Genomic DNA, 17115 nt, shown 5'->3' with positions numbered 1-17115 from the left:
TTTGCAGAAGAATTCATTTCAGTGCAGTCGCAACCTTGGGATCTATCTTCCCAGAGGGAGCCCCCATTACAGGAGATGATTGGGGGAGGAGAAGCACCTGCGAGTACCGGTTAGGCCTGCATCAGGTTGGACGAAGTATAATTAAGTATTTCCAGTCCAGCTTGGGCTGTTAGACAAAGCTGCTAAGTACTGCAAAGCTCAATGATAGACCGGCTGGTTGATGGCCACTTGTGCAGACATTGAGTTGCGACCACCTGATTGGACTTGTTTAGGTCTTATGCACTGGGTTTTGTGGTGTTTGTATTGTTTTTGTAGTTTGGCTACTGGTTTGGCAGGTGGAGGCATGGCACTACAGGTCGGAGATAGGCCCCACTGACTTTCCTAGTCTGTTACTACCTCTGTGTATTTCCTTTGTTGATATGATTTTATTTGGGGACAGGCAGCAGGTACAGGTTCTCCTCACTGGTACACTTTTCGGAGGAAACCAGCAAAGTGGGTTCATAGGGTCAATGGCTTGGCATGCGGGTATGAGAGGTTGACATGTTGGTTGCCTCCTCCCTGCTATTATGTTACCTGTAGATCAAGTTTGTGTTTATTGGTTTTTTACTGTAGTGTAGGTTTTGCGGGACAGTTTTCAGACCGGGGGATAGTGATTTTGTGTTTGTTGGACAAGGAACCTGGTTGGATTGGCCTTTTACTCGGCTTTAGCTACATTTAGTGCTGGTTGGCTCTGTACTAGAGGGGCTATAGACTTGGACCAGGCCGGGTGCTGGGTTGTTTGATGGTCTCGTAATTAGTTCTCGTGGGGGCATGACTCGGGGATCGTAGGTGCGGGGCCATAGACCTAGTTAGCTTAGAATTAGTGGTATACCGGTTAGCGGTATTTCTATGCTGGTGGGGACTCATCGTATGCCAGTATTGGCCGTACCAGTTTAAATAAAATTAGATTGAATTCTACGTTCTTTTCCTACTTATTACTATAAAGAATACCTTTACGTTTTTTATCATTATTACAACCTTTATTATTATTACACCAAGAATAATTCTTCACGAAAGGAGAGTTAGAGAAAGCTTATGATAGTCATTCCCAATAGAAGACAAAGGTCTTGTACTATCAGTAATGTAGGCATAGGCATAGAGCTATGGTAAGACTAAAAAGAAGATGAAAGAGAAATATCATTCCTCTTTGCCAAGAACTAAATATCCGAAGGAGGAGTGTTACAATCTCCTAATATTTCTTAGCCAAAAGGAATCCATCAGTCACAGCTGGGAGCAGCGAAGGAGGCAGCACCAATACCCGAAGGTACTGGTACCCGCTACTCTGTTCAACCTCGCTGAACTGAAATCCAACTAGGTCATGAAATAGTAAGTAGAACCAGTCAAAGCCAGCCCCACAGGTCCGGCAACAGGCACAGACCAAATGACAGGCAAGTGGCGTACCCAACTGGCATGATAGAAAGGGGGAGGGCGAGCAAACAGAAGCAGAAAATAGAAGGTAGGCCCCACCTGCAATTGATGAAGCCGCCAACCACAATCCACAACTGTACCACTCAAATGCACAGACAATGCTAGTGTCTGGCTGTTAATTGTCCCACACCACTCCAGGCAATAACAATAGCCGCCCAGAGTGTAAGACATTTCTGGGTCAAAGCCATCTCCACCGAAGCGAGGAGGTAACACTTAACTAAACTATGTAAATGCCACAACGACAAAAGCTCCAAGGGAATTGTACTAAACAACATCGTAGGATTCCGACTGTAAAAAGGAAAAGTAATGAGGAGGGACTGGGCAGGTACTGCCCTGTCATCTGAGGAATAATGCGGCTAGTACAACAAGATGAAACTTGGGAAGATCATCAGTCTAACCCAAGTGTGTTTTGTATCGTGAGAACTAAGGACTCAATTAACCTAACAAATATCAGCTGGTCCTAAGAACAACATGAGTGATCCCTCCAAATACAATGTTCCATCCCCCCAATCGAACTTGAAACCTGCGAGTAGACAATAGACAGGAAGCCATAGATATTTTACTAAAAGGGGCTTGTTAGCGACTGTGATGAAGAGCTCAAAGTGCCAGCATCATGAAATATTCAGCAAGCAACAAAACAGTGCAAACAAGTAATCCGCTACGCAATATAAATAGACCTCAACTCCAAGAACCCCAGCAACTACTGAGCGAACTCAGATATCTCTCCTGGAATCTCCAGTATTATAGCCAATCGTGGGTGCGAAAGAAACACTCTGTGGTGAAGTGACTGCAAGAATGAGGAAAAGTACTTAGAACAAAGCATGAAGAACCTATCCTCCTTGGCCATACCAGCCTCCTTATATATTGTTCTTCCCGTCCCAAGCCATGTGACCCAAAGTGGTTACATGTGTAAAGCCTAATCATAACAAATAAATCATATGACCAAAGTAGTCATATGCTCAAAACCCATGACCTCATAGTAAGATTATGTGTGAAAACTCATAAGCCAATCATAATGCAATAAACAAGTCATATGACTCCAAGTAGTCACATGTGCAAACATATGAGCTCATAACAAGGTCATGTACTAAACATAAATCATATGCGCAAGGTATTCCTACAAGGCACACTTGCAAGACACACTCGTTAGGCACATGTCCAGTGACTCATACTCAAGTCATGTGCAAAACATAACAAATGATAACATAACAAGTCATATGACCCGAATGAGTCATACATGCGAAACAATAACATACCTATGTTTCATAACCATGCATCACATGAAAACATTTTCCTTACCAAGCCACATTCATGCTATAGACAGGAATCTTTATTGACAATGTAAATTTCATATGGTCAAATTCTCAAAGTAAAGATTAAAAACATCCACTTAGAACAAGTGATAATCCACCTAATGCAAAGACAGGTCTGCTAGAGCGCCAATTGCAAACTTGAACCAACATGTTAGTAGACTTCCAGACAAGAATTACCAGGTGGATCAAGAGCATGTTTGAGAACAGAATTGTAAGAGATCAACCAATATGTGGTGAGAGCACTGTTAGATATGCAGACAATCTCAATCTGGTAAGCTGAGAGTTTAGAATTAATCAGTAGCTGGCTTGAACAATACCAACTAGTACCTACTACACACTTAACCGTAGAGAATGTAGTTGGAAAGAGTTACAACGAGTGGAGGCACAAGATTTGCTTGCACATATAAACGGCTCAGATCAGGTTAGCATGCCAGTTGATCCCCCTCCACAGGTAGATGAATGTAACATTGAGGAAGAGGACGAAGTTGAATTTCTTAGTAGTAGTATATAATCACGCATCTATAGCATATACTACAATGTACTAGTATCATGCTGATCAAAATAGTCTATAACAAGGTAAAACAAGTCTTGATCAGAGCAGGCATGTGAAATTCAGTACCAGTTGAGTGCTGTGGTAGTCTGGACCCTGACTGAAGCCAGAAACCAAGGTAATTCAAGAGCGCTAGCAGATACAATCCAGCGGACAATAGTAAGCTGCTAAGGAAGTTGAGGGTCTTCTAATGACAAACCATATTTGGAAACAGCCAATAAGCGATACGAAGAATCCCAGTGAACTATGAAAAGACATGTGGCAGATGCAAAAAAAGCTGAAGCGGCATCAGAGAATCATAGATGTCAGACGCCAGTTACTATCACCTCGGGAATGTATGAAAGGCATTCAGACAACAAGTCACAATGCTGGTACATTGCCAACTATATCGGACACTCTTCCATACACCTCCAATGTCATGGTAACCAGTACCTGACATCTACTCTCTTTTGATCCACCTTCAGCTTTTTTTACATCTGCGAGAAGTTATTGAAACATTGCATAGACAAAACTGATAGTCGCAAGTTGGCAATGGCAGTAGCGAGAAACCTTAAGAGGTCGTCCTAAGAAAGTGATAACAATTAAAATATATTAGGTGAGGGGTACCAGGGGTCTAGACGGATCTGGAGTAGTGCAGTGCAGGTAGTCCATACTCAACGGGAAGGTGGCTAATGGGGCATGTTAGAATATATCCCATCCATCTAGAAATATGGACCATGTCCGGACACAATAGGTCCACGCAGATTCATCTGGATTGGAAGTTTACATTAAAAATGTTTGGAGTATCTGAAGCACAGGATGCACCGGATACAGGTATTTATTTTTGCTGATGTGGTTCTCCTATTGATTAGGGTAACCCAAGTTGTCAATTTGGAAGATACCCTGAATTGCTCAATGGTGAGTCTGCATAGGGTTACCCTACCTTCAAACCAGAGTTATCCTGCCTTAGGCCCTGGGTTGCCCTACTATAAAGCCAAGTTACCATACCTTGAAAGTAACTTGTTCTGCAGGGCTTTGGGGGAAGTTACTAGATTGTTTGTCATGTGAAACTAGATTGGATATTAGAATCTCAGATTGTGCAGATTACTCTTGCACAACCAGTTGAACTCTGAGCAATCTGTAACTTGAAGGTATGGTGGCTAACACCCCCTCTGGCCCTGTTATACATCTCTAGCATCATGGGCCACAGCCCAGAGAGTTGCTGTCAGTCTAGTAAAAGTCTACTGGTGGAGATGCTCCTGTCACACCCTTGATCAAATGTTTATGCACAGTTACCCTACCGAGAGGTCTGTGCACTTCCATATGCATAATATATATAAAAACAGCTATTCTAGCATATTCATACAATAAAACAACACACACTATATAAATTAATATCATCACGTTCTACAAGATCGCTATAAACACAAGAGATTACTCTCGAGGATCGAGGGGGGGGGGGGAGGCGGACCCTAGTCTCCTATACGATCGTACCAGTCTCCGATCCCTTTCATTCATCCTACGAAATCCTTACCCTCTGAGAGATTTTCTGCTCTCTAGCAATCCTGACCGTCATTTTATCCCAAAGCCCCCTCTCACTAAGGGCACCAATCGAGCCAAAATCTTGTGTTACCCCGAATGAGTATCTATCTCGAAACTAGGCGAGGGGAGAGAATATCTACTACCATCATCATAGGTCCAGCCACCACTGAGGTCTTCCAACAGTGAGATTATTATAATAAATAAAGCTGGGTAGGTCCTTAATCCAGAAAGTAATGATGGTGGAGGCACTAAACATTCAATCCTCTGCCGCAAAGACACTGGCCAATTTACTGGTTGTTCACAAAAGCACCTATTCCCACATCGTACTGCAACTACAACAGGAACTAGGGACTTTTGCAGGGGTATAACATAGACAGAGTGAGAATGAGACCCAAGTTCCTATCCTCCATTTAACTAAGCCTAGCACCTATATATCTCCCCCAGTATGTTCCGATACAGACGCAACGGGTTCATTTAGTTTGAACGGGTCATGGATCGTTAAGTTGAGTTGGGTCGGACCCGCTCACTTTCGATCCTCACTAACCCCTTGGAAGGTTTGAACTGAACCAAGAGGCCCACAACTATCTATCTAGGTAGTTCCGACTCAATATTTGGTGCTCTGGGAAAGGGGCGCTTAAGGCCAGTCTGACATCGAATATCTTGGCCCATTTCCAACAGATATGGAGTTCGTGGCTGGAAGATAATGTTGACTCCTCTTTAGTGCTTGTGCCCTTCAATCAGTAGGCGAGCAAGCCCAGGTTGGTGAGACGGTTCACTACGACGAAATGGGAGGCTCGCCTGATCTGGGTCATAAGCGTACAGTACTCGGGCTTCAGGGTAGGCACACACGGTCACTTGTACACTGGACGCCGTGTACCTAAGGCTATGTCTTATACCTACGGCACCTCCCTCAAAAACTTCCAGGATCGTGTTCTCTACAGTGATTATGTGACTGGCCTTAGCTATTAAGTGGATTATAGACCGGGCAGAAAGCGAACCAGCACTTGCGCAAATGAATTTTAGACACTATCAGATGACAACGATATATAAATTCTTGCCTACTGGTAAAAAAACATAGGTTGTAGCCACAAAATTCTGGATCGCCCTGGTTCCAACTCCTCTAGCTAAGGTTTACGAGAGACCCAATAGCCTGAGAGTCCTGAGGGGCCCCTAAAGGTGAGTCACAGCTGCCTAGCGTTGATGCCGAAGGAGAGCCCCAACCAGTCACGGGAGCTAGGTGTGGCGAGAGAATTTATGCTTTGCGTTTTGGGTCTCAGAACGGGCCCCCATGCGTGGGAATAACAGGGCGGAAAGGCAAGTAATTGAAGACTGAATCAGCATTATCCAGACTCTAAAAAGGAATCTAGTCCTGGCCACAGGGCGTCAAGGAAGGGTGAAAACGGTGCACGGCCACAGAAGGAGGAACCAATACTTGAATAAAGCAGGCTTATCGTTTCTTTTCACTCACCGTTTGGATATTGTGGGCAGCTCATAGTATTAGGTGCCAGATACCGGCACCAGAAACCTACCTGGTTTATTCGAGGCGCCGATAACCCTCAAGGGCGTGAAACAGCAAAGAAGCATAAAACTAGACTGTCTTCTCTTTCTTAAACCTCGCCATATCTATAGACTGTAGTGTACAACCCTCCTCCAAACCTGAACACCGCTAAACAAAGACAAACTCTCGGGTGAAGACATAGTCAGGCGCGTCTATGAGATCTCCAAGACAGAAAAGAAATAAAGGATAACGACGAACCGGAAGGAATAAAAGTACAACGAACGCCCCAGCCGAAGAATTATTAGTACACAAGGGCCAGCTGGGCTGGCAGAAGAGAAGTAGCCAGAGGATGATTCTTCAAATTCCGTGCCAGGAGTTGAGGTAATATTAGAAATCGTGATAAGAAAACGAGTCTTTGCGGTCTATGGCGAGCCTGCTATTATATGAATAAGTTCCTTAGCTAGTATTTTGACGAAGGGTTGGTGAGCAAACCGGGTACCCATAAGCAGTACCTACAGGATCGAAATCAGCTGCCGCTCTGGACTTCTTGACAAATTTTACACCGCCAACCCTCTTGCATTCGTTCTGCATCGACGCAGGATCTATGGAACCATCGCGTGTCGCATTTCTAGGGAGCGTTAGCCTGTGGCAAGACTTGGCGGAGTTCAGAATGGTTAAATCTGCGGGTAGACAAGCAGAGATGAATATGGAGTGGTAGGAATATTAGGAAATACTCACGTTTCCATTGCAAAGCACCATCTCAGGCTTGTCGAACGGCTTCCCGCATGTGCAAAACCCCGAGATTATCTCTGGCGCCTGCAGGCAGTCTATAACGTCCGTATCCTCAACTTTAGTTGGGGCGGCTTCCTGGGTATCAAGTACAAGCGGCCCTGACAGTCCAATTCCCCACTTTGTCTGTCCAGCAGAGGACCATTGGCCTTCGCCTTTGATGACCCTCATACAGAAGGCTACACATTCGGTGTCTATTATTCCGTATTGGACAAGATTCAAACAATGTTTCCAAAATTCAACTAGAAGCTGAGAAGTTCTCATGTTTTCAGCTTGCTCACGGGCAAAGCGAATCAGAACTTGTGGGATGTGTGAATATCCAATCGGCCTACGCAAGATTAGCTGTGAGAGTAAAAGTTGAGGTGAATATGACCTACCGTTCTAAAAACAGATGTCTGTCCCAGAGCTGCATGAAGGTCATTTCATTCCGAGCCACATCAGTGAAGTCTTCGATGATCTACGGAAAATTGAATATCAGTTATCAGTACTGATACTGAAGCCTACAAGATCCCTACTTACTTCTTTGTGTTCCATCTGCAGCCAGCCCTCGTCGACATCATCGTCACTCTCACTCAGTTCCTCATCCGGGTATACAAATCTTTTCGATCTACTTCTTATAAACACCAGCCCTTGCAGCCCATTCATGGGTACGGGCACGCGGTATTTCCGTCTTTTGTTTACCGGCAAATCCCCAACCTCATTCAGATTGATTCTCTTCTTAGAAAATGGGACAAGTGTCCCTCCAGCCGTCGTATCCCTCCGATTCTGTAGGGATATGCCTCTCCTTTCGTTCAGCCAACTCCAGTCGCCATCAAGTATTCTATCGACATCAAGTATTTCTGAAGGTTTGACCCAGCGAAAAGTCCTGTGATCCGGAACATGGTCACTCGCTCTTCCAACCATAGCATCTCTTGCTAGGTCTACAAAGACCTCCACATAATTCTCATGCCTCTCGTTACCCCTCAGACCACTTTTTGCTTTGTTTGGCCTTACTTTGAACTGGAACAAATCGTGAGAGGTGATAAGGTGGAAATGTAAACTAGTTAGATTTGTGAGTTCTCTTCCATCACAAAAAGGGCATATATATCTGGGGACAGTGAACGCGTGCTGATGTTTGATAGTTGGTTGCTCAATACACGGATGAAAACGCTCCTCATCTACGGGGGAGCTGAAAACGTAACAGGTTAGTACAGAGTCTACGGGTGAGAAATCACGCCCTCTCTCAGACACCGGAGTTGGTAGTCTTGGAGACACGAGCTGGTAAGCTTCTCCACCGCGTGTGATGGTTCCTTGCTTATCCCATTTGCAGTCCAGCTCAAGTTCGATATCCGCCCGCTCGCCTGTTTCACCTAGTATACCTGTTCGGAATTCGAGTTCATGGGAAGCAGATGCGGGAGCCATAGGGAGAGAATGGAAAACTCCAACGAGTTGGACATTGGTCGGGTCGTCCCATCTCCCTGAGCTATTTGAATCTAGGGGAGGCCAAGGTTGGTCGGTACTGATTGGTTGTAAAGCGAATTCCGCTGTATAACTCTCTGCTAGGCCAAAACTCTGGATTGGTCCCCGATTGGTAAATACAAACAGCTCGCCAGCCCTGATATAAAACGGATCCTGCATTTCGATGGTCGCAAACTCTTCAGAATCATATGCGATTGTGCAAAATTGCCTGTATCGAACAAGTGGATTTGTGCTTGATTCCTCCCTGGACCTAGATCTGGTTCGCCGTACATTGGAGAGTTTTGCAGCCCTCAAGGGATCGAGCTTCTCGTAGATCGTGAGCTCACACCGGCAACGGATATTTATGGGTTTATCAAAGGAACGACGATCGCGACTAGTGCGAGAATTCCGGGTGCCTATGACAAGAAAAATTAGTTCCAACACAGCTCTATCTCCTCCTTGAACCCCGCTAAGCTTACCTGAACTTGGAGGATGAACCCGAGGTTTGGGTGCCCATTTGCGCCTCAAAGACTTCGCCTCAATTTTCAAAACAGGTTCCATCTTTCCACCGGTAGGAATAGGAGGCCTTAGTCTGTTAATAATTTGGTTCAACGATTCCTTGCGACGCGTGGGGAATCTTGCACTCGCTGAGGACCTCGACCATCGATCACTAAGAAGAGTCGAAGTCCCCGAAACAGGCGTGGATACCTCACTGTCTTCTTCTTCCAGCCTCTCTAGCTCGCATCGCCTTAGAACCGCTTCGATGTTGCGCTTGAGGAAGATGGGTGGCCGGTAACGCGTCATGAAGACATAAAAGGATGCGTTTCCTGTGAACTTAGTTGGCGCGCTCTCGCTTGTAGTCATTGCAGCTTAAATAAGGCAGCAAGCGCCTAGAAGCGAAGTTATCCGTTCAATACGGCAGTAATTCCTGTGATGAGGTTAGTGTGCGAGCAGACACTGTGAATATCCATACAGAGAGTGATCACGGTAAATGCCGATGAGTAACAATTGAGGCGAAGAAAGGGGCTTGTTTACATACGCGACTAGGCCGCAAGTGCGCAGAGGTGGCTTTTGGTCAAGAAATTGTCCGAATTGTTGACATAAAGAAGGATATGCGGTATTCGGAAGAAAAAGAGAGAAAGGGAGAAAAATATGGAGGGGAAAGAAGGTGTGGGGTGAGGGATGGGGTTGGGCTTGTGATGGTTTGGGTTCGTGCTCGTAGCTGAAGGTAAGGGTTCCAGTTAAGGCTTTTTCAAGGGCTGGGAAGACCGTTGCCAGAGATTAAACCGCATCATAAACTCCGAGTGCCACAGACACACACTCCCCCTCACTCAATCCATCAACAGCTCTCTTTCAATGAACCACTCCAACATATTCCCTACGATAGCTAACCCCGTCCACCAGCCTCGCCCCCTCCCCAACCTTTGACCTCCATTGAACCTGCAGGTATGATACTCACATCGGCGTCTCATCAGGAGCTAATATCCTGGCCGCACCCCGAGAGTTCAATGCTGCTAGAGATGCTACACTCTAGCCAGTGACGATGCTCAATCTACTTCTACGAGGGCCCTGTTAACTCAAAACTGTCCTGGTACCCAGAGCAATTGCATTGGCCCTTAACTCAGCTTCTCACAACCTATGAGCACACTGGCCCTCAGTGTATTTTTTGGCCAGTCAAGGACTTTTGGCCAGGAAAAACCTTTCGGGAGGCCAATCAAGCGTCTAGATTACCAGTACGAGTACATGTGTAAGGTGATAAGATGGGGAGACCCTCTCCGGGTCTCGCACATGTGATTGTCGAGAATCGCAGACTTGGAATCAAGGGGAGAGCAGCGGTAGGCTGTCAGGTAGCCTCAATTGGAACCTCCCCGGCGTGCCGAGCTGGGCTGGAATGTGCAAGTGTGTCTCTCAAGGTTCTACTTCCCTTGTCCCCTCAGGGAGCTTGATGTCTCATGCCACGTACCCAGCTACGTCCATTCCATCAGAGGTTAAAGTGAGCAGACCATCAAATGTGTGTATAAAGAATGGGGTCCTCACAGGATCTCTTCCCACAGCAAACCCCAGATCCACTGGAGGTGATCAAAGCATTATTTCAGGGCCCCTTCAGACTCAGGGCAGCCTGCTCCAATCACAATAATATACTCAGGCTATTATATGGGCCGTAGTGCACCAATGCCCTCAGCAAAGAAGCTTCGTATGGTAGCCATAGCTTTCCTACTGGTCAAGGTGTCTGCTGAAGGGAAACTGGTCAGGACTTCTGAGCGATCAATATAAACTGCATAGGTGCTACTCCACGGAGGTCAGACAGGGCATGCTACACCAAGCTTTAGTGCACTAAAGCTTACAATAGGGGATCTTGACTACCTCTATAGCCGGACGGCGCTGTGTTATGGCTGTATCATGCGCGAATCGCCCTCTACCACTCTATATATGATTGGGGCCGTGCCCCCAAGAGAAACCGGTAACTGGGACGGTTTTTCATCCGACCTAGGCCAAAGGTCCACTTGGTAAGATCCAACTACTTGAGGCCTGCTTCCGCAGCGGGGTAGCCAATATCATGGGGAGACCGTCTGGTACTGTACGAAACAGGTAAAAAGATAGAATGAGGGATTACGTATTCTCGACGTAGAGAGCGCCCGTGAAAGCCAGCGATATACAGGTTTGAGCAATACAATTGTTGAACTTCGGTCAAAATTGTAATAGTGGCTAGTATTTGGGCAGATGGATCGCTGTGGCGGGGCTGGTTATGCAGTGGATTACGTTTGCCCCGGGCTGCTCTCCACTATTGCAAACACAATGAGATGAGGTCGGATTTGGGCTAGAAATCATGCTCTATTTTGTGATGATCTCTCGTCAACTCTCCGCACCGCCTATTATCACGCGTGGCTCTACTCGAGTACGTGAGAAAGGATAGGTTACGAGTACATTTGGGAGCGAGAGCTCTGAGACAAGGATACGGTAGGGGAGCTTTGGAGCGATTGTTCCTATCTAGCATGGTACAGTACCCACCCGAGTCCGCACTCTTGCGGGGTACCAGGGCTCTACGCTTTCTGATCGTCCGGGTCTGAGGTGCCCCTTGTGTCAGGCAAGGATCTTTCTCAAATTGCACAAGCCCCCCCAGGCAGCTAGTGAAGTCAAAATTGTAGCGTGGGATACGAGCTGTATCGGAGATCAGGAGGGTGGAAGCACAAGTTGGCCGACTGAACAGATAGATGTCTTCCTCTCCTGTACTTAATATTCCAAATGAGAACGAGGCCCAACTGCTTTTATCGGCCAATATAGCGGTATAAAAGGCAGGTTTGTTTGTTTAATGAATAGTCCTCCATTACAGGAGCGGGTACAAGTTTCTGACCAAACGCCAAGTTGAAAGCTAGAAGGCGGAGGAGGACTAATGAAACATCTGAACGATCGGGTGACGATCCGTGAAGTTGGTCCTAGGATGGTTGGAGGTAACCTAAGGTTGCGCCCGGTTGGCGCCTCAAGGCCTGGTTTTCTGCCCGCCATAAAAGTGGCACTCGTTGCAAATAGGATATTGTAACGTTGCAATTTTGTTATCCTTGCTGAACTCGCAGACCTCCTACCGGAGTTTTGCTTTCATCGCTATTATCAGCGAAGTACTGTAAAGTCCACGTATGATAGAGCAGCTCAAAAATATATTTTTGATCAATCAACGACCTCCAGTAGCTCCTTTTATGTGTGAAAAACTCAAAAGTTGCGAAATCCACTTTTCACCATCTAAAATAATTTCAGCTCATTGCACATACCTTTAGGATAAACAATGATTTGGTGAATCATATATACCTTGCCTCCCCTTTGGAACCGCTTTTGTTATTCAGGTCGTGAGGCTAGGATTAGACTATTCTTGTAATAGTGAAAGGTTAAATAAAAAAAGAATTTGAAATCCACTGACATCGACTATCACTCACATTACCTCTGGATCTGACCACCCTCCCTGTTCCAGTCAGGTCCTGTGGGCCATAAAGTATTTTCCCACCCTTAACAAAAATTTCCAATTGTTATGATAGGTTTACTAACTAGTACAGCATCATAATATTATAATGGCAAAGGTAATATCTTGAAAATGAAATACTATAATACTATAATGAATAGGAATCTCATATTATGATATAAATCATATAGAGAAAAGAGAAAGAAAAAAAGTATAATTAAGAGTATTTTATCTAACTCTCGAATAATATTATATAATATTCTCCAATAGTCCTTTTCTTAACGCCGCCCGATTTTTTTACAACTTTCTTCTACGTTTCTATAAGACACTTAAGGTTTTATCCTATACGATACCTGTTACCTACATATGACACTATCACTGGTATCAGTACCAGTAATGCACAGGTCTAAAACTGAAAGTACAATATATGCCATATGATACTCAAAGAGAGAATGGAAAAAAAGAAAAAAAGCCAAGAAACAAATCAGGAAGCTTTTGGCTCTGTTTGGATGCGATGGCTCTGTTCCGTTGCCCCATACAAGTGGAAACAGTCGTTGTATCATATCCAAACAGGGCCTTTAATTGTGGGCCCACCCTCCTGGATGCACAGAGTTAGGTAAACCATCAATTTTAGTTGATAAATTCTATAGATCAGTTTTGCTTTAGGGCATCTAGTTATACCGCAAACTCTGAGCTCAATTGACAGTTATCGGTAATAGCTTTGAATAAAGTACCCATACCTTAGAGTGACTCAGGCGGAACACGGTTATGATACTGTGCCACCACTTCATGGCTGCAAAATCCGGGTAACCACCTCCAACCCGAAACGTGTACTGTACAGTACATAAACTTCCTCATAACACCAACCGCCCCCCCACCCCGCCTAACTCTAGCCAGCATGTTCTCCTCCCGCCCAAAACCCAAACGCCCATTAGCCATCAGCGACGCCGTACGCTCGGGTGCCGGCCTCCCAGACAGTAAACGTCCTAAATTTGACGTCCGAAACCCGAACGAACTTGCCCCCGACGCCCCAGACGAGGAAGACGTCTTCCTAGAAATCGACGAAGGCGCCATCGGCAAGCGCAAATCAAACCGTAACAAGGTTGACATTGAAGGCTACGAGAGTGATTCGTCAGAAGAAGGCTTCGATGCCACGCACAAGACATGGCGGAAAGACGAGCCAAAAACGGACAAGATGGCGGACGAAGGCGACGACATGTTTGCTGATTTCAAGAGCGATGAGGAAGACTACGATAATAAAGAGGGTGATTCGGGGAAAGGCCGGAAGAAGGATGTTAAGTTTATGGATCTGGGGCAAATTGAGGGGCAGGATTTCGAGAGTAAGAGGGAGTTTGTCGACATTATCGATGAGGATAAGGGCCGGGGTGAGGGTGAGGAGGACAGTGATGACCAGGACGAGCAGGAGATCGATCCCGAAATTGGGGCCGGCGGGAAGAAAAAGGGTGCTCCCAAAATTGATGCGTTCAATATGCAGAACGAAATGGACGAAGGACGATTCGACGAAGCGGGGAACTTTATCCGAAAGGCTGCAGAGAAGGATGCGGCGCATGATAGCTGGTTGGAGGGCGTGAGCAGAAAGGATATGCGGAGGGCGAAAGAAGCAATGGAAAAGCGCGAGGCCGAGAAACGGGTGAAGATGAAGGAAGACGATGCAGTGCCCACAAGCCAGGTCCTTGCAGACCTAATCCCCTGTTTGGAAAAAGGCGAGACGATCCTCGAAGCACTTGCGCGCCTCGGTACAGCGCGCAAAAGGAAAAAGAACCAAATCAACAAGAACTCATGGCGTCAAAAGAAGAAGGCCGCCGCAAACTCGGAAGAAATGGAGGTCGACAAAGGAAAAGATCCCATTGACCCAATTGAAGCCCGCCGGAAAGAAAGGGTCGAACAGATCACTGGCGCAGCCGATCGATTATTAACACGCGGACAACCCGAGATCTATGACGAGTCCCGTGAGTCACTAATGCGACAATACCGTCAAGAAACGGGAGAAGACTGGGCCGAGTCGAGAGCACCGGTTACAGAGGACACTACGGAGAAGCAATGGGAGTTTAGATGGACAGATGGGCGGGACGGTGGGGACACTCATGGGCCCTATGATAAGTCTGCTATGGCCAGTTGGAATCAGCATGGCTTCTTTGATCAAGGGGCGGAGTTTAGGGAAGTTGGTGGGAATTGGACACTTGTTTCCGACTTTGATTAACAGGAGTTGTATTAGTTTGTAGGATAGTAGCACAGAGTTGCCGGTAATTCTTTGTATTGACAACCTCCTGAATTAATTGGATTGGCGCTCTATTTTGGGAACTCTTTGCATTGTTCAACTTTATAATCAAACACGAAATATCGGGATAGAGACCCTCAAGGCGACAAAAACAACCCAGACGTCACAAGCTCACCGAATCCCTCCCAGGCCAATATCGGCTCCTTTAAAGTAGATTCGCCTTTCTGTCATATCTAGGACACCCCGTTGAAAATGGGTATATCATACCACTGAGGTGCTATCACTGGTCGATTATTCAGGATGTTAGAGATTGATCAGCAAGGATAAGGCCAGAAGACGCCATGGTTAAATACAGCATTAGCACAGGATCAACAGGAGAGCAAAGCAAATACAGCAATACACTTGTGGTTTTCAGAATGAGCCAGCCTCCTCCGTGGATCAAAAGAACTAGTATTCGAGTGACAAGAGATGATAGGTCACTAGTATTGTTCAGCTTTAACCCCGAAGCCCGACTATCTCCCCACACAACGCCTACGAAATTGAACTTACCATAAGCACGATCTCCCAGTACTTCTCCCCTCTAGTAGAACAGCCTTCACCCACAAAGTTAATGAAGAAGGTTCATGTCATGCCGCTTCTGGCCCAGTTGTATCATTAAAAACGAAAGAACCCCAGCTCTAACACCAGTAGACTCGAATGCAAATTTATAATGGATCACTTTCTCATGTACTATTTTTACCTCCTCTCCTCCTGCCTCTCGGTGATACCATCCTTAGCAAACGTCGCCGCAACAATCAGGGGAAATACGATAGTAGCCTCAGCATAAACCTTTTCATATCAGCCTCAAACGACTCAGTGAAGGGCTACGGAGCCTTACCTTCGCACTCTCTCCATCAGCCCTTATCTTTCCCCAACTGACCGCCTCATCCGGCCTTGCCCCGGCATCAGATCCATCGAACTCGCTAGCCGTGTTCACAAAGACAGCCCAATGAGCTCCATTCCTCATTAGGCACGCATTCGCAATGTGATGTTTTACGATACCGCCCCCAAGAATGATTGCCCCGAGCTTCTCAGCTCGCAGGCTCATTGAATTAATTTTCCTGATATCCCCCACGATATCACACACCAGCTGTTTTGGCGAAGACCTGTATGTGTGAAAGAATAGCATGTCACCGATGCTGCCGTCCGTAAGCGCAGGGCAAAATACCGGAATATCGTTTCTGTAAGCCCAATAGCACACTGACTCAGGGTGGTTGATTTCCTTCCCTAGCCTGTGAATGATTTTACTGGGCGTCCAAATTAGCTCGCCGTTCGATGCCTCCTGCTCTTCCAGCATTTTATCAAAAATCGGAATGATCCAGTCTTCAAATAGACAGTAATTGTTGTTCGGAACTAAAAGATTGCCAATCCTATTGAGGCCCTTTGCACGTAAGTCCCCTCCCGGCAGGCTGAATGCGCCGAGATATGTTGGTGCGAGGCACTTGATCAAGTCCTCTTCAATGCCACCGGCCGTGGTAACGATTGCTGAGACATGCTTGTGCTCCACAAGGTAGCGGAGGGTAGACCTAAGACCGGAGGAAATTAAGTTTGAAGTGTAACCGAGAAAAATGGTTGCTCTGCGGCCTTCCGAGGAGACATAAGTGCGCATACCATCGATTACCTCCACCGCTCGAGCGAGTTCGCTGCCCTGGAAGCCTATGTTTGCCATGCTATCAATTAAGGAGGAGACTGTGATCGGGGCATGATGCAGGGCATTGAATTCTGGCCCCGAGACAACGCGGGAGTTCCAGGTCGAAGGTATTGGGTCCGAAGGTTTGAGAACAGCATCGTTGGCTAGAATTGGTCTGTCGTCCTCCGTTGGATTCGTAAGTGAGGGTGGAGGAGAAGTGGTGGAGGGAGAGGGAGAAGGAATAGGTGGAAATGCGGTAAAAGTCTCAGTAGAAGTGCCCCCCGTTAAAGGGGCTGGGGCTGGTGGTGTTGACATGTTGAACAAGGAGATGAGATGTGGTTGGTGGGAGGTAAGAGCAGATGCGCCTCTACAGTATGACACTCGAGTAGAGTCTCCGTCTCGTCACCTCTTTTCTTGTTCTCCCGTTATCGATAAGAAAGCCCTAACCCTAGACCTTTGATAGGACCCAATCCTCCCTATTCTGCAACTTCCGGCGCATTCGGCAGTCCCGGCCGCAGAGATCAACCTCTTGGCGCCGACTGTGATACAAATGTATCATACTCGAGTCCCGGTAAGCTGCTTGCTGCATCAGCTCATCACTTCTTCTCGAGTATGATAATTAATTAATTACCCTACTGTAATTCAGTATCGGTCAGCCTAAACACTCGGGTCTTTGAAGCGCC

The 17115-nt window shown here is 46.3% G+C and overlaps 3 protein-coding genes; 1 reads left to right on the top strand and 2 right to left on the bottom strand.

Annotated features, from left to right (window-relative positions):
• Positions 1 to 6432: 6432 nt before the first annotated feature.
• GSTUM_00005314001 (uncharacterized protein) lies at positions 6433 to 9772 on the bottom strand. XM_002837404.2 has 8 exons: positions 9615 to 9772; positions 9220 to 9503; positions 9055 to 9161; positions 7658 to 8991; positions 7516 to 7595; positions 7088 to 7466; positions 6866 to 6977; positions 6433 to 6785 (listed from the first exon to the last, which is right to left on the bottom strand). Exons 2-7 carry the CDS (start codon positions 9237 to 9239, stop codon positions 6876 to 6878), a joined length of 2022 nt encoding a protein of 673 aa, XP_002837450.1. The 5' UTR covers positions 9240 to 9503; positions 9615 to 9772; the 3' UTR covers positions 6433 to 6785; positions 6866 to 6875.
• Positions 9773 to 13422: 3650 nt separating this feature from the next.
• GSTUM_00005313001 (uncharacterized protein) lies at positions 13423 to 14794 on the top strand (the record flags this gene model as incomplete). XM_002837403.2 has 1 exon in its annotated part: positions 13423 to 14794. The coding sequence occupies one exon, from the start codon at positions 13423 to 13425 to the stop codon at positions 14743 to 14745; it is 1323 nt and encodes a 440-aa protein (XP_002837449.1). The 3' UTR covers positions 14746 to 14794.
• Positions 14795 to 15461: 667 nt separating this feature from the next.
• GSTUM_00005312001 (uncharacterized protein) lies at positions 15462 to 16917 on the bottom strand. XM_002837402.2 has 2 exons: positions 15641 to 16917; positions 15462 to 15591 (listed from the first exon to the last, which is right to left on the bottom strand). The coding sequence occupies exons 1-2, from the start codon at positions 16745 to 16747 to the stop codon at positions 15499 to 15501; spliced, it is 1200 nt and encodes a 399-aa protein (XP_002837448.1). The 5' UTR covers positions 16748 to 16917; the 3' UTR covers positions 15462 to 15498.
• Positions 16918 to 17115: the final 198 nt, after the last annotated feature.

The sequence above is a fragment of the Tuber melanosporum genome, assembly GCF_000151645.1.
Source record: "Tuber melanosporum whole genome shotgun sequence assembly, scaffold_19, strain Mel28".
Taxonomy (NCBI): domain Eukaryota; kingdom Fungi; phylum Ascomycota; class Pezizomycetes; order Pezizales; family Tuberaceae; genus Tuber; species Tuber melanosporum.
Note: the sequence above shows the minus strand (reverse complement) of the source record. Positions and strands in the feature narration are given on the sequence as shown.